A 26,229-nucleotide genomic window follows, 5' to 3' on the forward strand; every position below is an offset into this window, starting at 1 on the left:
TGCTCTGCCGCCCTCATCCTCACTTTCCCAGCACATCAGGTACTTCCTCCTCGCCTTTGGCTTTACGTGACTGGGGGGCAGCACAGAGAGGAGGGACTGAAAACACTCAGCTGTTACCCCACCACACCAAACCCCACAGAGAGAAAAAGAGATGAAAGCCCAGGAGGTTTTTTAAGCTGGTATTTTTATTAGAACTCTCTACATAAAGCACCTTTGCCTGCCTTGAACTGACAGCACCTCTCTGAACAAGCTCTTCCGTAACACAGCACGAGATGCTTCGAACTACTCGGCATTCCTGGACTTGGACACGGCCGCCCTCACAGCCTGCATGATGGCATCCTTGTCGATGCCAAACATCCTCAGGAGCTCCGCTGACTTCCCGCTGCGGGGCACCTGGGACACGGCCAGGCGGCTCACGGTGACGCCAGGCTCACCCACCACCGCGGCACACACGGCCTCGCCGATGCCACCTGCGGAGAGAGTGCAAACACGGCCTAGACCGGAGCATCTGAGCAGGGAACACACAGGCTCTGTGTGTGTCTGAGCAAAGGGCCCTGCAAGGTACAGCCTCGGTCCCCAGGTTTATGAAAACACCAATCACACGTATCCGAGTTGGCCAAGTGTGAAATGAAAACCTTTCCCTATATCAAAGGCATTCCGAGGACAGGCAGCCTGACATTTCTGAAGTACTTCCCAATCAGCAGCCAGAAACACCTGCCTCTCAAGGGCACAGGACTGTCAGCAAGCTCTCAGCACCTCGGCAGCAGCCACCGAGGGATAGGTTTAAAAATGCATTTAGACTGAAGAGTATTTACGAGTGTACTTAACGTGCTGAAATTCCAACCAATCTCAGCAGCATTTCAGAGCTCCATCTCTTCCCAGAGCTGTACGTGCCGCTGGGCACCTCTCTGGTTATGTAACACACTCACAACCTTTGCTTGGAGCTCAGCTCACACTGAGTCACTATCACTGACAGGGACAAAGGATGCAACTGCGTGGAGGCAGGAGAGACACTGGAAGCAAGAGTACTAGGGAAGAAGAAAACACGCGACTTGTGTCCAAAGCATGTGCTCTGGGACCTGGTAGGAGAGACACCTTGGTGCTGCCCTTCAGTCAGGGTGTATCTGGGAGGTCTTCCCACAGCTTGGGCATGGTGGGATGTAACCAGTTGAACTGAGCCTGCAGCCAGGGGCACTTTTGCAGAGCAGCTGGTAAGATCAGCCTGAGGGGGCCTGCAACACACTCAGGGTTCTGATGCTCATACAGCTGCCCTGCCCTGCCTGCCCCAGAGAGCTTAAATAGCCTGTTCAGCACCTCACAGTGTCATGATTTGCCATCTTGCACATCTGCAGTATAATACTTGTCCAGAGTTGAAAACTAAGCTTGAAAATTTTGAGGTTCAGTGACCTATCACCATCCGGAGTCTGGAACAAAAGTATGGTGTATCCAGCACTTATGGTAGATCTAGCTCACTTCAGGTACCTGGCAAGAGTGATGCTCACCTTAAAGTAGGGTGAGCAATATTATCATAATTATACCTACTAATTTCTATTAATAGACATCTACAACAGCAGAGAAGAAAGAGGGAGGAATTTATCCCAGAGGGACTGCAGAAACTGCCAAAACCATCTGATTTCAGCCAACCTGGAGCCAAGCTTTTGGACACAGGGAATACTTAAGAAGTTTGCACAGCAATGGTCTCTCCTGCAATTTCACACCTGCAGAGCAGCTCAGAGAACACTCCTGTGCAGAGACCCTGCAGCACAACAGGAATTTACAATTTCACTGGGCACAAATGAATCCAGACTTCACTTGGACCAAGCACAGAAGGGCACACAAGGCTGAGGTAATCAGAAAGGCAGCCCTGATTAAACCACTGCATCTGAGGAAACTTTCAACCCTCAGTGTCACTTAATAATCCTAACAGCAACAAAAAAGGCTGAAATCTCTCTTTTGCTTTAATGGAACAACAGCATCAGGTCCCCTGCTCCTCTGCTGGGTCAGAAGCTGGGAGCTTCCAGTCCCTGAGGGCTGTGACCCCCTGGACCCCGCTCACCTTCATGGTAGTGGTCCTCAACAGTGATGATTCTGCCCTTGGTTGCTCTTGCACTTTCAAGTATTGTCTTCTTATCCAGGGGCTTTATAGTGAAGGGATCAATCACACGGATGAAGATTTTCTCTGCCGAAAACAGAATGAAATGATTTGCAACACGAATGTGGAGCATGCAGGACAATGCCAGTGGCACAGGCAATCACTGTGACCTTCTAGACCATTATGAAAACTCCCAGGTACCTGAACCTATGGCTTGTCTACCACAGAACTCAACCAACCCTAATTTTTGTATGCATTCTTTCTCCATGCACCTTGTGAAATAGTAATATCCATATATATCCATAGTAACATCCATCCATTCACAGACAAGACAGAAAAGCCTTGGGTAAGTGACTCAAGGTCACTGGGAATGCCCATCAGCAAGACATGTAACTGGCCTTCCCCCAGGCATGAGCAGAATCCACTCACCAGAAAACCCTCCTTATTCATATTGTCTATCACAATTTTTTTCCTGGACCTTTATTTTACCTTTAACTTTACTGTCAAGCCACGTATAATTTCCTCCTGATTCTTTGCTTTTGTAGGCATTTTGAGTTTTTCCTTCACTGCAGGCTGCCACGTCCCAGGTATGTCTGTCTGAACTGCCCCAGCCCTGCTCGGGGCACCCTTAAGGTTGGCACCAAACCCAGGATCTGTCCTGTGCTCATAAGGCAGGCCCAGATGGCTCGTTAAAACTGCACACAAGTGGCAATTGTTTATAAAGAATAGCAATTGCTGAGGTTTTGTCTGACCCTGGGAGCTGAACACTGGGTCAACTCCTACACATGAAGAGGCCCTATTGTCACAGTTTTGTGACTGAAGGCTCTTTAGTGGCCAATACATTTTGGGTATTAGATAATGCCTCTGCACTGAGGGATTATCTCTCCAGAGGTGGTTACTCACACTTCAAGATCAGCAGAGCATTGCAAAGCACAGTAAAATGCAGAAAAGTAACAATGGTTCAGAAAATGCAACTTTTAAAATGTCCTAAGGCTGGTGACTCAAGGTCATGACAAAGCATCAGTCCACCCAGATACTGCACACAAAGCTCCCCATAAGCCACGGGCAGCATTAACTGTATTATCTCCTGCTATTTGTAATCTCTTCCTGGGTGCAGTCCCCTGACTCACAGATGGGCTTTGACGGGTTCTTTCTCTTCTTATTTCACTGAAGGATTATCATGGCTGTGAGATGTCAGTGCACTTGAGCACTACGGTGGAACTGTGCCTCCTCCCAGGCTATTACAGAGCTGATCACTCACTCAGATAAGCCCAGGGCAGCAGCGATCCCGGGCAGTGTCCTGCGGGGCCGGGTGCTGCAGGGCCGTGTCCTGGCACACGGGGACAGGCTGTGGTTTGGTCCCTGGCCCCAGCCTGTTTGCAGCCCATTGTGCTGTGACCATGTGCCACTCCTGCTTCTCACACGCTGTCTCCAAGCCTCTGCCCAGGGCACTATCACACAGATTTGCAGTTCTAATGAGACCTTGATCTGGTCAGTTTGGCAATTTACATGGCTATTCATGCTGCTAAGACAACTAAACCCCACTCCATTTTAGGCAAGACTGGCAGGTAGGTACCATGTAGTATCAGCTAACAGGTGATTCACTACCTGCCTAGAACAGTTTCATTAATGTTTACCAGTACAAAGGGTGAGCAGTTAGGCTGACTGGTATTGATTTTTCTTTTTGCTGTGTTAAATGATAAAAAAGGAAAAGAGCCCCACCTTTCCTCAGCTGCTCTGCTGCAGCCAGAGCCTCATGCAGAGTGACTCCTGCTCCAATCACAGTCACTTGGTCATCCTTGCTCTTCAAAATCACCTGCAAGAAAACGTGCCCAGGTATTTTTAACAATAAATCTCACAGATTTTTTTACATATCTAGAGATTTTATTAAAAAGATCAAATCTTTGGCATTGCAGTGCTTTAGAGGGAAAAGGTCTTTTACAAGAGGATCAGTGAATATTTTTTCTAATTCTGTTTATCTGTGCAATATTTACCTTTGCCTGTCCAATATGGAAGTCCTCATTGTTGTTGTAAATGACAGGATTTTCAGGACGACTAGTTCTGATGAAACAAATGCCCTGTTTCCGAAGTAAACATGTGAGAAGTTACAAAAACAGAAAGCTGTTGACATTCTAGTTGGTAAACCCTTAGAAAAAAATACAGCAAAACAACTTTCTATTTGTGTGGCATTCATCCTTCTATGTCACCTCTGGTTCTACTGAGTTAACTCCCCCTGCCCCACCAAATTCCCATTACTCCTTTTTTGGTAGCTGGTTGTTTCAAACATCACAAAACACTTCGCCTCCTCTTAGAGCACACTGATAACTTACAATTTCCTTTCTCACTTCAAGATCTTTATTTCTCTTTGGTTCTCTCATGGAAATGGAAAATCCTACTCAAGTTAATTAGAATCTTAGAACCTTGCCATATATGTGCAAATGTTACTCTTATCAATTTTAAAGCAAAAGAAGAAAGGCTGGGCTGAAAGAAAAAATGCTTTCCATCAGTTAATGTTCAGATGCCCTTCCAGAAGAACAAACTTGTACTTTAATCTCTCCCTCACACTCCTTTCCCTACCCTCCATCTTTTTGTCACAAACTGTTCATTACATTTGTTACACGCCAAATTTCTACACTCCTTCACTGAAAAGCTGTAGTAGCAAGATTGAAAAATTTCAAATTATTTGCTCTTTTCTCAGGAAATACTGCTGTATTAAGGAGGTGATCCAACCCAATGCTGTCCATGGCATTTGACCATTGCTATGCCCAAGGTGAAGGTCTGAGAGATCAGAAAGTCTCTCACAGCCAAGTGGGAAGTCTTAGTTGTCCTCAGCCACAGTTCAATTTAACTGCAATCCATCACTGGCAACAGGGGAGCAAAGGATGGCCCGTGGGACTGGGAACTCGTGTGAGCCCCAGCTCTGAGTGCCCCCAGGAGCCTTAGACTGACAGAGCACCTGACTCCTGAGCTTCCACCTGCAGGCACCTGATGATCAAGATGAATTTATCTTTCCACATCCAGCTTCAATTTTGACCCCAGAGACATCGTACTGGGAGTGCACTTCTAAGTTTGCTGATACCTAAGAAAGTTAACCTTATTCTGAGCCAGTACATATTCAAACTGCAATTGCCGTGTAATCATTTACATCTCCCCAAATCTGGCCCACAGCATTCCAGACTGTTCATTCTGCACTAGCCTGGAGAGAATGTCTGCAACCTTTCCTTGCATAGAAAACATCCCACTGCCACACTGGAGCCTTTGAAAGAATTTATGTGGGTAGAGACGTGCAAGAAACATGCCAGAAGAAACAAGAGTAGTACAAAAGACAAAATTATTCTCTGGCTCAGAAATACTGTGATGCAAACCTTGGTGTTGGCAGCTATTTCCACTGCTTTTTCAGTGGCTACAGCATCACTGGGATAAAACACAGTGGAGTTGGGAATAGCCCGGAACATGCACAGGTCCTCCAGTCCCATCTGAGATGGCCCATCCTCACCTGAAAGAATTAAACCAGGGTTACAAAAGGGCAAGTGCACATTTCTGGCAATCACTCAACACAGCAGTGAGGGTCAACGTAAACCAGGCAAAAAAGAGAAAAGTATAAAATCAGGCACACACACGACATGCAAGTCTACCTGCTTGAGAAAAGAATCATCTTCTCCTTAAACTTGGAACCATCTAAACAGTAAATAAGGACAGAAAGAGACTAAAAAGAAAGAGAGCTGGGATTAAAAAGAAAAATAGGAAATAAAGTGTAACAATAAAACAACACAAAAGGAATACAACCAAATTGGAAGGGTACAGATACAGAAAGAGGGTCACAAGATATCTGAGCATCTTCAGATTTACATGTACTGAGGCTACACAAGCAAAATTGATACTTGTCAATAAGTGTTCCTCCAGATTTAAACTGCTGGAAACGTGAAAGGAGAATGGCATGTGTTCCATCAGAAATGGAGAGTGCAATTGGTGCAACTACTCTCAAATTCTTGGGCTCATTTCAAGATTAAATGAAGGGTATGTCTGCATTTTTCAATACCATAAAAAGGTGTTTTAAGGAGCAGCAGGGCATCCGTGTTGTTAATTTAACAACTCCAGCGCCTCATGGCATAACCTGCAGATCCGTGGAAAGGAATCCCTAGCCAGGACACGTGCTGATGCCATGGATTTCCATGGTTAAAGAAACAACCACCACAACACCCCCCGCCCCCAGTGACCTTATGTAACGGAGCTTTGGGAATGGCACTGCTCCAAACCAGCCATGCAAAGAGCTCTGAATCCAGTCATGTCCCAGCCTGCAGCAGCAGGGCCATGAGCCTTCCCACATGCACCCGCTACCTGTTAGTCAAGAAGGACGAGTTCACGAGGAAGGAGGAGACTATTTTCATAAGGGCAGCACAAAACTCTGAAGAACTTTAAACATGTTAAAGAAATCAAGCATTGAACTCTGCCACTGTACATTCCTAGTAAAGATAGCACCAACCAGGAAGAGAGAGCTTCTCTGCTTTCAGTCATGACATGAGAAAAACCTCTCAACATCAGCTTCTAAATCTGTGTGCACTCTTGAGTGAATGAGTGGGATCTCAGTGGGCATTTTCCTTTCCTAAAATGCACCCACACAATGCAGACATAGAAGAAAAGTGAAATTACGAAGAATAAAATTATCAGGTACCTGAATTCGAATCTTATCCAAGGTAGAGAGTTACTCATGCTTTTCCTGCTTTTGCTACAGTGGTGCCAATACCAACAGCACTCACAGCTCATACCAGAAATTTACAGAGTAGTACTAAGTTGTTTGGCCCCAAGTCTTTATGAAAATCCCAATTTACATGGTTTTAGAGTACCATAGATCAAAAGAGAGAATAACTCTCAAAACCTCGATTTATAGCTTAATAAAAAAAGTGAGTGCTTAATATAACAGTATCAAATGTCCAGGATATAAAACTGTCTAAACAATTGATATTTCTATTTTTGACAGATGTACACTATGATTTCTTTCCTTGCATATTCAGTTTGGAAAATACAGATTTTTCCATTACTCTCTTACGACCTTAAAACTTATTGGCCACTATTGGTTAGGAGTGAACTTAGTACAAGTTCAGAAGGTCATTTCTCATAAATTTAATGGGTCCAAATGTCAGTGCAGCAGAAGCCCAGGTCTACCTAGAACTGCATACATAAACTTCAATTTTCACCACAGATCCAGATTGGATTCTGAATTCCATGCAGATTTTGAATTCCATGCAGGCCTAAAGTTCTAATAGGACATACACTTAATTCATACCCTTCCATTTAAAATTGAATTTTTTAACTGCTCAACGGTTTCTCTGAGTAATTTTCTTTATAACTCTTTATATAAGTTGCAAAACTTTGGGTTGAAATTCTTTTTTGAAAAATCAAAGTTGAGGCCTGAATGAGATTTGTAATTCCAACAACTTTATAAATCCAAGTATGCACTTGGCAATCACAGCTCCCAGCAGAACATTCCAAGTGCTGAAAACTGAAACCTGGAAGTGTAGTTCTAGGAGACAGTTTGGGTAGCTCAAACGAGTTTTATCTTCTTAAATGAGCAAAGACCAAAACTAATTGGCTTTTGCACCAACACACTTTGCTGCTTGCTAGAAGTCTTAAACTGGATTGAACTAGACTATGATGAGGTGGGAGGACTGATTTTTAACTAGAAAAGAGACTTGTAAAAGAATCCCTCCCTTAATGACATACAAAAGCCATAATCTGATACACTCTACATACAGTCTCCACCACTACAGCATATTCTACACAGCAGGATAGTTCATATCAAGTACATATATATAGCAGGTTTGAGGCTCTGGATGACAGTACACACATTTACAAAGTATCTTTAAATCTTTACCAATATTACAGGTCAAATTAACTATTTTGTTTTAAACATAAAACCCCCAAGTCTTTTCCAAACCATACTGCCAGCCAAAACTATTAAATCAACTGCAAAACTGATGTGTGCAGAGAGCCTTCATTTACTACCCCTGTCAGCTCTCCCTCCCTTTCGTTTTCCCTATAAATACCCACTACTTTTTCAAGCATGAATGTCTACTTGCATTTTCCTTCTAGGTGTGCAAGTCTGCTCCTGTTTTCATGGGTGATGTCTACGCATTTCAGTTGAAAAAAAAAACTAAAGTCCCTTCCTCCCTCAAACCAAAGTCAAACCCCAATATGATCTGACGTGTTCCAAAGAGCTGGGATGGGAAGCCAAGACCAGGGAAGGTTCTGCTGGCAAGGGCCCTCAGCCTGTTGCTCTCAGGCTGCACTGCTTTGGTTTCCACTGGCAATCCCTCTTCCCACACCTCTTGAGTGGATGGATTGCAGGACAGGGACTGGGGGAGCAAAGTCCCTCCATTGTAACACGTCCTAGGGTCAGCTGGGATAGAGTTAATTTTTTTCTTAGCAGCTGCTACAGTGCTGTGTTTTGCATTTAGGATAAGAATACTGTTGATAACACACTGATGTTTTGGTTGTTGCTTTGGCTGTCTACCTTAAGTCAAGGGCTTTTCAGTGTCCTCATGTCTGCCAGTGAGGAGGTGGACAAGAAGCTGGGAGGGAGCACAGCCTGGACAGCTAACTGGAACTGGCTGATCACAGCTCAGGGACAGGCTGGACATCAGTCAGTGGGTGGTGAGCAATTGTAGTGTGCATATTTTTCCTGGGGGTTATTTTTTAATTTACAATTATTAGTAGTAGTAATAGTATATTTTACTTTGTTTCAATTACTAAACTGCTCTTACCTCAATGCACGAGTTTTTTTCTATTCTCCTCCCCATCCCACTGCAGGGGCAGGGACTGTGAGAGCAGCTGTGAGGTACTTGGTTACCACCTGAGGAACCTCTACATATGTAAATCTATGGGAACTGATGGGATGCATCCCAGAGTCCCAAGGGAACTGGCTCATATAGTTGCCAAGACACCCTCCATGATATTTGAAAAGTCATAGCAGTCAGGTGATGTCCCTGGTGACTGGAGAAATGGAAACACTGCACCCAGTTTTAAAATGGGGAAAAGAGAGGACCAGCTACCACCCTGTGCCTGGGAAGATCCTGGAACAGATCCTCCTAGAAGCTGTGCTAAGGCACATGGAGCACAGGAGGTGATTCAGGACAACCAATGGCTTCACCAAGGGCAAATCCTGCCTGATTTTGAGCAACCTGGTCTAGGGGAAGGTGTCCCTGCCCATGGCAGAGGGGTTGGAACAAGGTGACATTTAAGTTCCTTTCCAACCAAAACCTTTCTATGATTCAGTTACCTGAATTACATAAGAGCTTCACAGTTCCTGTTTCATCATACTTAGAGATTTTGGGTTTTTTTTAATCAATGCATGAACAGTTCCAGTAGTAAAAAATACTGAGATAAGTTGAAGCAGTTATTTCAAATGGGTGATCTTTGAAGGGTTTTTGAGATTGATGGACAAGAGCATCTGGGCAAGAATAGTATCATTAGTTTCTCACTTTAGAGACTGGGAAACAAAATAGAAGCACATGACTGCAGAGATGAACAGGAATCTAAGCTCCTCAGTTTCCGTCAAATCCCTTTATATCAGTCTTTACTGGCACAGTACAAAAGCTTGTAGGAAAAAATCCTATTTTCATCAGGCCAAAGAGGAAAAAAAAAGCAGGTGACAGCTTGAAACCTTCCTCATTCTTTCTAAATATAACAATGTGCCTCACAAAAGCGAATTTGCAAATATGACTTCCTCCTATCAGTGTCACACTGCTACAGCACCCCAGCTACAGCACTGCTTGTCTCCACAGAGCATGATCATCCCTAGCTGGACAGGAGCTGCTGGCCCCAGGTGCCCTCACCGATGGAGACGCCGCAGTGGGAGCCGCAGAGGTTGATGTTGCTCTCGGAGATGGCGGCCATGCGGATCTGGTCGAACGCCCGCGTGAAGAAGGTGGCAAAGGTGCTGGCAAAGGCAACGGTTCTGTCCCGAGTGGCACAACCGACTGCAACGCTCACCTGGAGCAGGGAGATTGTACAACAACAGTGAGTTCCTCATTTATCGGTTGTTTCCGAGACATCGTCCGTGGGACTTCCTGCCCTAAAAATTTAGCAGATTAAAAATCTCTGTCCAGTCCTGCTTCTAATTGTTGGCTTTTCCAACATGGAGAGGAAGCAACTTGCTCTTCCACTACCTATCCTCCTGCATCTCCTCTGCTCCTCGCTTCAGCTGCTAGCTGTTGTTGATTCTTACTGGCAGCTTCTTTTCTCTATCTGCTCCAAACAGCCTTTCACTGAACTTTAAGAATTATCCCCCTTTCTTCTACTGGATCAAAAGCTTTCACTTTCAGCCCGAAGGACACAGTTTTGCTATCTCCAGCAGGCAAAAATTATCATTACCAAGAGGGAATGGATTTACCTGTGTTATTTAGACTGATATTTCCTAAAAGGGCTCTCCTATAGCAAAATGGAAACTAGAACAAGATTCCCAAATTGTTTATTGCTACAATTACCCCATACATTTATTTGAAAAGCAAGCATTAGAACCCCACTCTATGGAGACTCACTGCATGGCAACACCAGTCTTTGGTAAAGGCAGGAGGGCAGTTACCATGTTCTGCTCAGCAATGTAGCACTCGATGTAGCGACTGGGGTGTTCCTTCTTGAAGAGCTCTGAGAAGGTGGAGTTCTTTGTGTCCCCATCCAAAGCAATCACTCGATCATTGGCATGGCCCAGTTTTGCCAGTGCAACCCCGTAAGCTTTGCGTGTAGCCCACTGGGAAAGGAAAACACAGCAGGGCTGTTGGAACTTTCTGTTTCTACAGGTATTTTTTTCCTTCCCATTTTGTTTTGCCGTTAAGTCTATGAACATACAATCAAAACCAAAACACAACCAAAGGCATTTTAAATGATAGCAGTATCAAAAGTACATATGAGAACGGTGACACACAGAAGAGTAAATAAAAAAAGGAAAAAGTAAACCACAACGCAGCATTAGGAATTGTGTCCTAATGTATTGGAATCAGCAACTCCCTACCAATCCAGCTAGGAAATTTTTAAAACCTTGCTTTCTAATCATGGAAATTCACTGAACTTTGTGGAGTTTCTTTAATTTTAAACGCACATAAAGTAGTTGAGATAATTGATAATAGTCACAAAATGAAGAAGAGTGATTTGAGTCTTCCTATTTTAATATACCCTTTCAATACCCAGCGAGTTGATTGTCTCACACCACAGAAGTAGGTGTTCGCCTGCTGAGGTGGGTAGTTCAAATTGTGGGAAGGGATAACACAAAACCTCCTGCCATACATTTAAACAGTCTCACACTTTGAAATATCTGACAAACACTGAAAAAGAAGGGAATACCTTTTCTCCCACTTTGTAAGTTGGTGGAGATGGCATCTTAATGTTTCTAATATTTACTATAGGTGCATCTTCTTCTGGGAGGGCTGGAGAAAGCTTTTTCTTATTCTGGATTCTATCATCTATTTCCTGAATGACTTGTTCAGCCATATTTTTTGGAAGGGGCTTTCCATGCCAGCTTTCCTTATCTTCAACACCTGTGTATAAATCACATTACAAGTAAGAAAAGTATAAAAACAATCTTGGTTTTTAGCCGCAGATTTTACCCAGATAAGTGCAGTGGAGTACAACAGTCTAGTATTGTCTTCCAAGGAAGAAATTCCTTAAACAATTACAATAGTAATCAATTGCATTAAGACAGACATGTTTAAACATGTAAGAGGAATAATTTACTCCAAACTTGTGACAAAATCACAGTGTCTTCTACTTTTAAATTGGCACCTAACAGACCTGGTCTGTAAGTGTGGCAGGAAGCAATCAGTAAATCAGTGTGAACATTTCACAGGAAATTTCAACAGTTAGGCCTGATTAAACAAACTCAGTTAAGTTTGAAACAACAGTTAACCAAGCTGTCTAATTCAAACAAGACCTGACGTTTTACAGCTTTATTTTAATAGCTTCTGATGACTCTTATCTGTGCACCTGGCACTAACAGCCAAATTACCTCTCTGGCCAAAACACTGCTTTCCCTGAGTAAGTCACCCCGAATAATGAATTTTGCTCGCTTACTCAAAGAAAAGGAATGAAGATATTCACTCCTGTTGTTAATATTTATCTGGTCAGAAAGGCAAACTCGCAGAGTGCTGCTGAAAGCCAGAGCTGAAGAGAATCACAGCAACCCCTGACAACTGAACATGCATTTACTCCACTCCGTGGATACAACGCTCCGTTAGCTGGGACACATCTCACTTGCAAGAACCACGGTAACTTTCTCAGCAATAATGGTGTTGAGAAGCACAGAGAGTTTGAAAGACTTTCTGCATGCTATTGCTCAGATGTGCAGGTACACACCTGTCCCCTGGACAACAATATTTGTGTGAGTCTCACACCACGTAAAAATTCCAAAAGATCTTAGAGACACTGTGAAAAACTCAAACAGCTGCTAACCTGTGAAATAATTTCTAAAGGCTACTGTACCCTGTATCTCCATGAATTCCACATCATATAAGAATTAAGCTGCAGTATGACCTGGCAGCTGATGGACCCTGTCTCATGCAGCTTTGTCAAAGCTGTAACTGCAGCACACCCCCTTGTTTTCCATGCATTGGAAAATACTGCCTGTGGGAACAGCAGACCCAGCCACCTGCAACACAGGGAACAGGGACCTTCTGTGACAAAGCTACTCCCTTCTCAGAGTAGTCTCTGTGAGTCCAGGATCAAGGGCACGCCAAGAAAGTGGCCCTCATTTGCCAGGACAACTTTCAAGAGCAAGTCATATGGTTTCCCCTGTCCCTACTCATCTTCCAGACTAGAAAAGACTTTTTATAGAGTAACAACTCAAGAACAGCTGCCAGCAGAGGAAATCCTGCTCTGCAACAAGGGATCTGTAACCACCCAGTCCAAGTGCACCTGGGTAACAGGAAGAACTGAGTCACATCTTTGCCAGCCTCCAATGAAGCCTCAGGCTGATTGTCCTCCTTAAGAAAAGGCAACAAAGGAAGGAGACAATAGGGTGAAATTCTGATTTTCAGATTGCATGGAAGGATGATCAAGTCAAAAAGCTGACAGGATACAATGTATTTCCAATGTATGAAACATTAAACTTCCTTATTTTTTACTAATGGCACCTTTATTGCAGTATCATGCACATATCATACACGAGCCTGCACAGCAAGAGATGTTTTATTACCTGATATGCCTTTGCCTTTGTAAGTCTTTGCAATGATGGCTGTTGGCTGGTGTTTGGCCTGGCCAAAGGCTTTGCAAAGCTCCTCCACACTGTGTCCATCCACGATGATAGCATGCCAGCTAAGAACACAAACAGATCAACTGTTTCTAAAGGGTTTTAGCATGTGACACTCTCTGGGAGTCAGCAATAACAATAATGAATACTAATGTCATTCCAGTGCAGTGTCTTTTTAAGGGACCCAAAGTGTGCCAGAAACACAAACTAGCATTTATTTGATATCATAAAAAATACCACAGTCGCTTTTTTATAACGCAAAAAGAGTCACAGAGGCATCAACAGCTAAAAGCAAAATTCACAGCCCACAGATAACTAAGTTATCCTACATTTCTTCAGATATAATGGCCATGTTTAATAATAAGAGCAAATCAAACATCTAGAAATAAGATAAAAACTGACAATGGAAGTTGATTAAAAAAAAAAAGCTCCATCATAATTTGCATGGCTGCTATTGTATATGACAGTTTTTTATCATGGGTTTTGCATCTACATAGAAATATGAAACTAAATGAAAGCCGATACACAAAGAATTGTCATGGTTTCCATGCTGCATTTTTGATCTACTTGCTATGACAGTACATGTGGTCACACAGTCATAAAATCTGTATTTAATATGATAAAAACAGTTTTAAGATCCTCTAACAAATGTATCTGAGTAAGCAGTCCTCTTATTTTTCCTCTAAACGACAAATCCTGCCACTTTTAATATTCCTGCTGTACCCATAAAGTCGACCATTATCAGGGATTATGAAAGACCATCTTCCTTGTTGATGGCAGCCTTTAGAGCTGAAAGCTCATTTGAACAATTCTGAGAAGCAAATAAAACATACAGTTTGGAACGAGAGATTATCCTGAGCTCCTTCCCCTCACATACCCAAAGGCCTCGCAGCGTTTCTGGTAGATTTCCACGTGGTGCTGCAGAGGAGCGGGGTCACTTTGTCCAAGACGGTTAACATCAAATATGGCAACGAGATTATCCAGCTTGTAAAAGCCAGCAAAGGCCATTGCCTCCCAAACAGAGCCCTCGGATAACTCTCCATCTCCCAGCAGACAATACACTCGATAGCTAGATGAAATTAAAAAAAATGAAAATAAATTAAGTTTGATGTGTAAGCACTATTAAATATAAAACCAAAACCCCTCTAAACAATTCAGAGTGAGAATTCACTGCTTTTTTCTATCCCAAACTCAACTCCCATTGCTCAATGCATTCACCTCAGATAACATTACATAATCTTAGACAAATCAAATTAAAATATTTTTGAGCTGGTACAATTAGAAAAATAAGATGAGAAATACTGCACTGCCTTCCAAACCTTTGTCTCAAAAAAATCAAGTCTTAAGCCTCCCATTGCAAGGCTTGACTGAACAGGCCCATTGAACACTGTCACTGTGACTCAGCAGGATCTGAACAATGCAGGAACGGTTACTGGCTGCTTCCTCCTTCCTACCATGGACTCTGGAAGGACAACCAGCACCTGAATTTCAGGCAACTCTAAATTGTGGATGAATTCAGCTATGGTTTAAAGCATGCTGCATAACCAAATTCAGAATTCAGGAATAAGATAACCAATACAATATGACTTTATTTCTCTAAACACTAAGCCTTTTATTCAGGTAAAACTCAGTTAGCAGGAGCACTGCCTCATCCCTACAGAATTCATCCCCTGCATTTTTCTTCTATTACCACTCTCTTTTTCTGGATGACAAAGGTTTGTAAATGTTTATTATCCACTAAAATTAAAACAGAATAGTAAATTAGCCTTCAAATATATAATTTTAAAACAAAATAATCGAGATGGCTGTTGGAGATTTTTTTTTTTACTAGACATTAAGCTGTAACAGAATCTTGCTCTAAATCCCACCTGCCTTCGGCTAAATCTGAACTCCTTTCACTGAAGCTGCTCCCCAGTGTTGCACGCAAGACCACCTTTTCCTTTTGTCATGTAAGCACTGGTTAGATTTTTTCCACACGTAGCATCTGTTAAACTCAATTAAAATCAGCAAGTCATCTTTCACAGAAATGATTTCAAGCTAGTGAAGTGTAGGACACATTAACTGGGCAGCCTATGCTCGAATGTACTAGAACTGTCACATAAAATACATCAACTACATCAGGCTATTTTCCTCCTCACACAGATTGCCTTTAGACATCTTCTTTTCTTGTGCACAAAACAAATGGCAGAGGCAGTCATTTTTGTCTCTGTGGAGTTGAGTGCCTTTCTGATAACATTTTGAAGCCCTACTTTATCATCCAATTATGTTATTATTGACCATAACAGTTCCTTATCTAATGTTCTCCATTATTTGTCATCTGACTTTGAACAGACACATTTTTGGCTTGTGCCATTCTTCTAAGGGGACACATCCAGTCTCAACATGGCTATCAATTACTCTCTGGGAGTTAGAGGCTGTTCCAGCAACTTACTGTCTTCTCTACTCAGGAATACTACCTTGCAATGCTGTCAGGTTACAACAGGAACACACATATGCACTAATTCTTGTTAACCTTTAAACCCTTGTAGTTTCACTGGCAACGGCTTCGTAATTATCAGGCTCATAATCTATCACTGAAACCCTGAAATTAGATTTGGGAATGGAGAATAGAATAAAGTAGTTTTGTTTTTCCCTGATTAAGAATTTATTTTCACAAAATTTTCCCACTGAATGCCTATAATCATAAAATACGAAGATGGAATTACCTGGCTCTGTCAAAGAACTTGCCAGTGTATGCCATTCCACAGGCAGCACCAAGACCCTGCCCAAGGGATCCAGTAGCCACATCAGTGAATGCTTGTCTCTGAGAATAAGAAGAGAACAATTATTTTACAGTTAAGAAACAGAGGAACTAAATTCCAGTGCTGGAAGATGGTTCAACATACATCAAAATGCAGCTTCTCAGCCATAACAACATACAAGTCTCTCTAAATCTTGCCCCGAAATCCTTCTCTCTCTGCAATGTGTGTACCTTGATGGTCAGTGTCACAAACTAACCAGGTTCTCTGAGAGAGAATGGTAACTATGGCCCACAAATTTCTCAGCTATGCTTTGGACGGCAGCAGTTAAGAATTGATGATTTTGTGTAAAAAAGGATCAACTTTCTTCAAAAGAAACAACTGGCTGAGAACGGAAAGACCAACGAGGTTACAAAACTGGATGTAAACTCTTGAAATACCTCAAAGCTGCTTAAAGGACAAGTAAAGCCTGGATGGAACTTTACATAAGCCTTTTTTAAAATGGAAAATATTGACATGCAGGGAATGTGGGGGAAGTTTACTACAACAAAGGTAATTTTTACATGTTCACTCAAACACAGACACCAATTCAGTTGTGAAGCCATAAGCATCATCACCCTTCTTAAAAGTCTTTATCTTTCCTGTACAGTACAGCTGGCAACCAAGAATTGCCATAAAATACATGCTCTTATGGTTTCACAGAAAACATCATTTTATATCAAAGGTTACAAGCACTCACTGGAACTGGGTGTCCTTCTAGGACAGAATCAATCTTCCTCAAGTTCAGTAATTCTCCTTCTTGTAGAAATCCAGCCTCTGCCCAAACAGAATACAAAATTGGTGCTGCGTGACCCTAGGGAGAAACAGAAATTTTAAACAAAGCACAAGTTTCACAACTTCCTAGGATCAATACAAAGCTCAACAAAGCTGACAAACCCTGAAATCAGGTTCTTGTGTCCACTAAGAAAACACTGAATTATAGAATACTTTTACAGCACAACATTCACACTAATGCTTGCTTCCAAGTTTCCCACACCCCTGCTTAGCACATCCCAGATCAACGAGCAAGTGTTATCCCCTAGAACTTCTTCAGTGTACTCAGGTAAGATGCAGTGAGTGACAACAGGCAAAGTTTTAAGCTTTATACCCTCAGACCCTTGTGGCCAGGTCCAACAGGATAACTCTAAAGCAGCAGTCATCTTCCACCCTGGAGCCATCAGGAGTCAGAAGAGCATGCAGAGGTTTGAAGCCATTTAGCAGCTCTGGGCAGAGACCCTGATTAATTAGAGAGGTAAAGCAAACATGAAGAAGAAACTCTCAGTGCTTTTACCCCCTCAGTATCAGCTGCTTGCTTCTTACCAAATTCCTTATTTCAGAATGGGCATCAGAAGTGGCAACAGTTGTTATATCAAGTGCCAGAACATACATGATGGGCTACACATGAAGAATTCTGTTTCTAAGATTAAATCTGCCTCAGTGGAGCAGGAGAGATGTGCCACATTTTACATTGTTATGTTTTCTGAAGACCCCTCACCTGCCTTAATGTCACATGATCAAAATGCCCCTGTGATTTCTAAGGGCATAAAGTAAAAGGGGATATAAACATTAACAGCCAGCCCAAATGTGAGGTTTACAGTTTTCTAACCCACAGTGGCTTCAGAAGTAGCACTGACTTTAATATCATCCTGGCACAGTAGGAATGCAAACTCCTCACTAACTGCCCTGTTTCATGTAATGCTCCCTGAGAAGCTGGCAGGAATTAGTGCCCACTGGGACGTGGCTGCAGGCAGAACAGCAGGGCTGCAGTTAACAAGGACAGCACAGGAGCCGACTGCCTTGTTAGAAAATTGGTTATGCCAAAATAAAACAGACCTTAACGTATCCTGATAGATTTTATAGACAATATAATAATATTTATTACTTAACATTAGAACAAAGCGAAGACTTATCAAGAAACTTTATACAGACACTAAGTTATGCTACATCTTAATTCAACCAACTTTTATTTGTCTTTCTGAAGCTGATCAATTCCAAGCTCTCAAATGTTTCCAATAAATTTCTGTGCAGATGCAAGTGTAAGTAAGCACAAGTCAAGGAAGACCAGTCAATTTAATCTACAGACAGGCAGCTCTTTCCTAGCAGAGTGAACAGGATCACAAAACAGTTATTATTTACCTTTGAAAGAACAAACCGGTCGTTGCTGGCGTTTCTGGGGTCTTGCACTTTGTACCTCATGGTATGGAAAAACAGCACAGACATAATCTCTGCTGCACTGCAACATGATGTAGGGTGGCTACAAGTCAAGAAGACCCAAGATTACCACTTCTTGTTATTGTTTGCTCAGGCCCATATCTTTAAAATATCACTTTACCAGTCCCCAACTCCTCAGAATTAAAATATACAATCTGAAGTGTTTGAAAACACATCCCATCTGCCATTCCCCCAATGCAAATTAGTTGTACTTTGAGACAAGGGGAGCCTCTTATCTAGTTGAAGTGGATGTTCAATCTAGACCCTGCTGACAGCTCAAGGACGTATCTTTTAGAGCTCTCTGTTCTTCTCCATGCCAAGAACCACCACCCTGAGGGGTGACTGTGAAACACAGGAACCTGTACAACCTTGGGCCTGAAATCAGACTCCACAGATTTATCCCACAGAAATTCACATGGATGCAGAGGAAACAAGGGCAGCTTTCCACAGTGCTTGAGCCACTCACTGAGTGAAGGAATTAAAAGTGTGGCACCAGGACTCACTTGTTCAGGCCCTGATGCACAGGCAGGGATTGGTAACACTGGATTAACTTTTGCAGAAAGTTCTGGAACATTTATCATTGTATAAGATAGGAACCATTTCATTTTAACATGTTAGAGCTGACAGAATTAAAATTCTGATTTCTAAAGAGGGCATTAAATAATGCAACTCTTGTATTTCATCTTCTACTGAAACTGGATACGGAAATTTACTGTCTCCAGTAAACACCCAGATACATGTTATAAAATACTAACTTGCTTAATCTCTGGCTGGGAGAAGAACCAACATTTTCTACATTTACATCTCTATCACTTTGAAATATGGTACTAGTTGGTTCATCAAACATTTAGAAGTATCTGTGATTCTGTGATGTGGGATAGTTCAGTGGGAGAGACTATCTGGGATAACATTTGGAACATTCTTCAACAGCAGCACGAATTAATACTTCAACTACAACTTGCCTTAGAAACACACAGGCCCACTTCAGAGGCAACTGTGCCATAAAGTACCAACAAGCAAATACAGAACTCCCTGAAAAGGGTTATTTCAAGTGGCAAATAATAAGTTATATATTTCATTTGAAGTGCAAAAGAAGGGCACATAATTATTTTTATTTATCTACATTACTGTAATTAAAATAATGTTTTTATGCACCTGGAAGGGATGGCACTACTTGACTACTTAAGTGTACCAGCCTTGGCTTTTCACTTGCAATAAAGCTTAAAAGGAGTAAGGAGGCTCTTTAAAAATCTTTATTAAATGTGGAAGGTAGCATTTTTGTATTTTACTGGTGTAAATAGGATCGTTTAGTTATTGCTACTGAAGTACAGGAAAGTGGATGCTGAACAGTAAGAAGGCTGAAAATAACCTGCAGTTTCATCTCACTTTCTCTTCTACCAACATTTATTTTTCATCTTTAACACAATATTCTTAAAATATTTGACCCTACTTATAAAACAGGATGAACTTACTATGAAAGTGTCACATTTCCTTTCCCACATGTACATTACCATGCATGTTAGGATTAGACAACACTTTCACTAGAACTTTAATCAGAATATTCTTTTGATAGTAATAAAGCTTCCCTCCCAACATCCCCAACGGTGCTATAATAAGAGAATAAAAACATGCAAAACACTAGCAAAATACGAATTACAGTTAGTGTCCATCCCTTAGTAAGTACTCACACAGGGAAACAAAAGAATTAGCTTTAAACCATGGTTCAAACATATTAGTAAATATTTATGTATTTGAGTTAATCAAGAAGCCTTACATGCTTGTTTAAAGCTTTCATTCCTTTAATTTTATTAACTTTATACTTAACCATACTTCTATGAACTCCTGGTCTTGGTAAAAAAAGTTTTAAACCACCTAAAATGGTAGCGCGTGGAAATAAAAAAAAAAGCAGAAAAATTTAATAAATTACCTGAAAATTGAAAAAAAAAAAAAATCTTGTTAAAGCTACAGGTAATTACATGAATTCCTACTATCAGAAATAACAAAAAATTTAACTGCTTATCAGATATCAGAAATCATTGTAAAAATCAACTACATCCTGATGGATGAATAACCTAGAACCTCGTGGTGCTGGTCCCATTACTGCTCTTCTCTGACAGTTTCTACTGAAGCCTTAACTTTGAAATACAGCCCTTCAGGAGGAAACCAAACTGAAGTCCATCAGGACACTGAAATCCTGGATCCACATAAATCAAAAGTAAAATGATTACTCCAAGAAAGTAGTTTTGTAAGTGTTTTTTATTACTCTGCATCAATTATCTCCATCTACACATGTCCACATTTCAACTAAAAAGGACGGTGGTGGAAAGTTAAAATGGAATGCTGAGTCCAAGAGACGAGCTAAAAAATTGAAGAAAAACTAATCTGCAACAAGTGATCACACCACCCGTTATGAAACTTAACTGCCTCTTAAGAAACTCTTACAACTTCCACTTTTAAGAATGTAACCAGTCACCTCTGGGAAGCTCAGTAACTGTTTAGAAACTGTAAAAATTTATCAGCTACAGAAGAGACTCGACACGTTTTGACGGAAATGTCTGCACTACTTATCTAAAAAAACCCACCTTCTTCCACGCCCCAAAGCAAGTATGTTCAATCCTTACAACCAACTCAATCAAATTTTTTGCCCACGTAAGTCATTTCAAACACAAAATTTCTTTCCAGTTCACTGAATTTTTCCACCACAGCTGGTGAAGCACTCGAAGTGATGTGTTTGAGCAACTTCAGGATCAGACCGACTTTGCTCTTGTCCAGGCAAAGGCTGCACTTTTCAACAAAAGGTAGAACAAGTAAAGGCTGCAAGAACTGGTGTGTCAGATCTACCACAGCACCACTTGTGTTGCAATACACATCACATTTTACAGAAATTACTTCCTTGAAAGTAGTAGGCAGGTCCTGTTTTGTCTGAAGTGCTTTTACTGCAAGTATTTCCTTCAGCTTTTACCAACTACACCTTCAACAAACACAAATTTTCTTACCAAAGTCAAAGCAAGCATGACAAGTTATTTTTTTAATTAACTGTGAGCTTCTATTTAACTTGCATTCAAACATCTTTCCATATTCTTGGTGCACCCCAGCAATTTAAGCAAAGTGTACTGTCTCATTCAATTTTTGGGAAACATTCATAATGTACAGATGTTTTAGAAGTATGTGTGCTTTGTCTAACTCCACAACAGACTGACTGTCTTTTAGGTATGTTACTACACCACCATCTTGGCAATCAAATCTTATTAAGAAAATACATGACTTGCCAACACAATCTTCCCTCCAGAGCCCATCTTTCATAATCTGCTCGTTATCAGGTTGTGTAATAATTTCAGACTACACAACTCCAGTGGCAGAATAAACCAGAGGGATTAATGAAATGCCTTTGTGCAAGAAGGACTCGGTATTGTAGCACACATGAACTGGGAATAAAAGGCTTGAGAAAAAATACTTTACTGCCTCTTCATCAGTATGGTGGGAATGGTTTTACTGCTGAATTCCCTGGAACACGGAAGAGAAGCAGAGGCTGTAGCATGAACCTTGTCCTTCAACAGCATATCAGACAAAGCAGAGAAATAATTTTACCTGCTGATAAGACAAGTAATACCACACATCCCTGGGCCTGCTTAAAATACATACTAGAAGCCCAATAATGAAGCCCAAGCTCTACTAAGCAGATTTAGCACAATTTTTCTTACCTACAATTTCACACAGGCTTGTGTAATAATGCCTGTACACTGCAGCTTTGAAACAAATCAAGAAGTAAAAGAGCAATTGTTGGGTATCCAGCACTTCTCCCTCCAGACTGAACCCAACAAACCCACCCCCGTGGTGGCCGAGAGGTTTCCCGCGTCCCAGCACCCCATTTCACAGGAAGAACCACAGCAGCATTTCCATTCGCTGCCTGCAAACGGAACGAGTAAAGTTCAGTTTCTCTGTTTCCAGAGCCATGTGAGGCAGCTCATGCCAGGCACAGGGTGGAGACTGTAAGGCAATTCAAAGAAGCTTTATAATGTTTTACATACCACCCTTCTCCACACGAACCTCAGCATCCAAGAGATTCCTTCAGACTTTTTAAAATTTTTTTTTTTAAACACCGCAGCCAGTTTCAAAGAGGTCCAAAGGAGGAAATTGCAACAAGATGGGATATATTAAAAAAAAGGCCAGCACTTTATATGGAGGCACTGAAATATATTATTCAAGCAGAAAAAACGGCTTTAATTTTATATGAGTAAAAGAGGATTGTTTGCAGAGATTTTTTTTCCATAGGTAAAGCACGATCAAAGGAAGGATAACCCTGGAATCTGCACACATCAGAGCCCACACTAAATCCTGTCCAGAGGCCTGAATAAGCTGCCCATTGGAGACCGCGGGCATGGCACAGATAATCCCACTTGGGCTCACTTGAAATTCTGTACAGAATTAGTTCCAACTGACGGGCACGCAATGAAAAAGAAGCCGCTTGCGCCTCGGGCACAAATTCTTTGGTTTCCAGTCCTGCACCAACTTAGCATTCCCGGCCTCTCTCGCAGTCACAACACCCGCGGCACCGGCGCGGCCCGGGCGGGCTCTGCCCGCGCATCCCCCGGCCCCGGCCGCCATTTCCAGATGTGCCACCTCCGCATCCAGCGGCGCGGGGGGTGCGGGGCTTTGGCCGGGTCATCCCTGCCCCGCTGCCCATCCCCGCCGCTCCCGCGGGCGGCACGGCCGGGCCGCAGCATCCCCGCACAGCCGGAGCGGGGCCTCTGCCCCCAGGACACCGGCGCGTTCCCGGGTCCCTCCCAGCCCCATCCCGAGGCCGGATGCCGCCCCGGGATGCGGGAGCGCGGCTCCGGTGTGCGGCCGGGGCTCTGCCCGCCTGCCTCCCTCCCTCCCTCCGTCACTCACCCGGAGCCGGCCGCGGTCGTGGCCTTGATGGAGCTGATGCGGAGCCGGTTGGCCGTGTCCTTCAGCGCCTGCAGCGTCTGCTGGTCGGGCTTGTGGTAATCCTCCATGGGGGCGAGGCGGGAGGGCCGCGGCGGCTGCGAGGCTCGGGCGGCGGTGGCTGCACCTGGGGCTGGGCTCCGCGAGGGCTGCGGTGGCGCGGCTCACCCGGGCCGAGCGCGGGGCGGAGAGAGGAGCGAGGGGCGGCCGCATCCCGCCTCCCGCCCCCGGCCGGGCCCGCCCGCGGGAGGGGCGGGATGTGTCTGTGCCGCCCGCAGCGCTGTGCGGGCCCGGCGGCTCCCCCGGCCCCGCCCGCGGGCGCCATTTCCCTCGTGCTGGAGGTGCGGGCTGAGGGGATGCTGAGGGCGCGGAGCCGCGCTCCCGTGTTCCCACCCTTCACAGAATCACGGACTCGTTCGGGTTTGGAAGGGACCTCTGGAGATCACCCAGTCCAACCCCCCTGCCAAGGCAGGGCCACCTGGAGCAGGTGACACAGGAGCGCGTCCAGGTGGATTGTTGATGTCTCTGGACAGGGAGACTCCACGCCCTCCCTGGACAGCCTGTTCCCGTGCTCTGCCTCCCTCAGTGTAAAGTTCTACCTCATCTTGAGGTGGAACTTCTTGTGTTTTAGTTTACGGCCATTGCTACTCGTCCTGTTGCTGGGCACCACTGAAACGAGTCTGGTACCATCCTCTTGGCACCCACCTTTGAGGTATTTATATGTATTGATGTGATCCCCTCCGTCCTCTCCAGACCAAATAGGCCCAGCTACTTCAGTCTCTCATAAGGGAAATGCTCCAGACCCTCATCATCTTTGTGATCTCTGCTGGACCCTCTCCAGGAGCTACTTGTCTCTTGTACTGAGGAGCCCAGAACTGACTCCAGGTCTGCCTCACTAGGGCAGAGTGGAGGGGCAGGATCAGCTCCTTCAACCTCTTCAATTCAACCCCAGTTCAATGAAACTGTTGCTAAGGGTCTGTTCCTGTCTGTAAAACAATGTTCACAGCATCCCACACCTTAAGAGTGACCTGTTTCCTCCACACAGTCTGGATATACAGTAGCAGACTTACCCCATGTGGCTTCCTTCCAGGAAATAATTCGTATTTCCATAATATATGTTAAAAAATGTGACAAATACAGAGTCTTTTGCATAAAATATTGAAGCAAATACATTTTCTCTAGCAATTCTGAACACTATGTGATTAGAGCTACAGACTTAACTAGGCAAGTTCAATATTTCATATTTGTTCTAGAAAGCTTGAACAGCACTACAGGTCACAATCTAAAACCAAAAAAAGTTTAAACAGACAATAAAAACAAATACTTCAGATCTTGCTCATGAAACCTGGTATTCCCGCACTGCACTTTTCTATTTCAGTGTTCTGTCCGCTGGTATTTGTCCTAGAAGCTGTACTATATCAATTAAAAAATATTAATATATTTTAAAATCTCTTTTAAAGTTAAACAGTTACATGTAGTGAACTAATTCTATCATCATCTAATTTCAGAAGACACTGAAATGTTGACATTAAAAAAACTACACTTTCATCTTCAAAACTGCAGAGTTTGGGTTTCAGCAGCAAAAGAAACCACCTCCATGTGCAGAGCATCCAGCCACGCTCACTTGGCAAACTGCCACTACGAAGAAACATGTGAAACTCTTAGCAAGGTAAGATAAAACTTTTTTCCCTAAACTAACCAATTTGTTAGAAGAAATAAAAGCAGACACCACTCCCTTAGCTTAACTGCTTTCTTAAACTGTTTCATCAGTTGTCTTTTTGAAAATCCTTTTAATAAAATACTTCAGAAGGAAAACTAGACTAGAAATAGGCTACATGCCAGGAAGGAAAAAATGGAGCCAAATAACCAGACTTGACAGTAGCAAAGTGCAGAGTTCATTCCAGAGAACACTATACAAAGGTTAACTGCTGCAACTGCCATTTGCTGTGCTCCAATCTATATCCAACTTTACAATAATTAGGTAGGCCAACTACTTTTTGTTTGTTTGTTTGGCAGAACTAGCTACCCAAATCTTTTAATTTCAGTAATACACTGAAATGATATGACAATAAAATTGGAATATGGAAGAGCCTGATGAGAATCACATAAGCCTTGGTTTAAGTTAAGGAACTCTGGTTTAAATTTAGGGACTCTGAAGACATGGGCTGTAGTGCCAAGAGCTTTCAAAGGCAGAGCAATGCCAAGAATATGGTCAGTACAGGACTATGAAAGATCTAAAGAGTTGCAAATAGCATCTACAAGGGAATTACTGATTTAAGGCTCCTCCTTTGCAGAGTTTCAATTATAAAATCTGCCTTAACTACTGGCAAGGTAACAGTAAATTCACACCTAAGTTCCCTGTAAAAGATCCTTAACCGAACCTTATATATGCTATACACCACCAAATATCTGGATCTGGTTTTGCCATAGCCTCAGTTAGGCCTAAAATCAGACTAATCTTGTAGAGTGAGGGTAACCAACTTCACTGTGCAGCTTGCTCCGAGAAGTCTGAGCCAGTCTTTCCTAAGGAAACAGCACACTTGATTCTGGCTGCAGCCATATGGTCAGAAGGTTAGTCTAAGGTAGCTTGAGCCATAAGTACTATCCTGGATCAAGGCTCCTGATCATTCCTTGCTCATAGTGCTTTGGCTTTCCCTGCTGAGCAGTCCCAGAGCTCATGAACTGGATTCCTTTCAAATAAAGATGAAACAGAATATTCAGTCTGAGCAGCTAATGCAGCCCAGCTGTTAATGAATATTCAGTCCAACAAGCCAGACAAGAGCTCATCTGGAGCAGAATTCAAACACATACAGTGCAGATGGGGAGTCCTCAGCACTTTCTCAGGTGCTCTCTAGACCTGCTCTACTGGAATCTCCCACCTGCTGATGTAGTCGAAGCCACAGAATCATTTTAGCAGCACAGCAGCATTTATTAGCTTGAGCTCTGCTCCAGGCTCACTGATCAAGACAAGTTGTTAAAATACTGCC

General features: G+C 42.9%; 1 protein-coding gene and 1 long non-coding RNA gene across 2 annotated transcripts in view; one reads left to right on the forward strand and one right to left on the reverse strand.

Annotated features, from left to right (window-relative positions):
- Window positions 1-166: 166 nt before the first annotated feature.
- Window positions 167-23,418, reverse strand: TKT (transketolase). The gene is made up of 14 exons (XM_027701096.1): window positions 23,207-23,418; window positions 18,242-18,359; window positions 16,806-16,919; window positions 16,034-16,131; window positions 14,206-14,397; window positions 13,275-13,393; window positions 11,429-11,622; window positions 10,674-10,838; window positions 9,925-10,081; window positions 5,458-5,588; window positions 4,087-4,170; window positions 3,815-3,908; window positions 2,057-2,179; window positions 167-470 (listed from the first exon to the last, which is right to left on the reverse strand). The coding sequence occupies exons 1-14, from the start codon at window positions 23,311-23,313 to the stop codon at window positions 283-285; spliced, it is 1,884 nt and encodes a 627-aa protein (XP_027556897.1). The 5' UTR covers window positions 23,314-23,418; the 3' UTR covers window positions 167-282.
- Window positions 9,998-26,229, forward strand: part of LOC113976167 — a 48,106-nt gene continuing 31,874 nt past the window's right edge. Inside the window, exons 1-2 of the long non-coding RNA XR_003537021.1 lie at window positions 9,998-10,108; window positions 24,751-24,911. This is a non-coding gene — a long non-coding RNA (uncharacterized LOC113976167). The remainder of the gene's footprint in view (window positions 10,109-24,750; window positions 24,912-26,229) is intronic.

The sequence above is a fragment of the Neopelma chrysocephalum genome, unplaced genomic scaffold (genome assembly GCF_003984885.1).
Source record: "Neopelma chrysocephalum unplaced genomic scaffold, ASM398488v2 Primary Assembly neopelma1_147, whole genome shotgun sequence".
NCBI classification, from domain to species: Eukaryota; Metazoa; Chordata; class Aves; order Passeriformes; family Pipridae; genus Neopelma; species Neopelma chrysocephalum.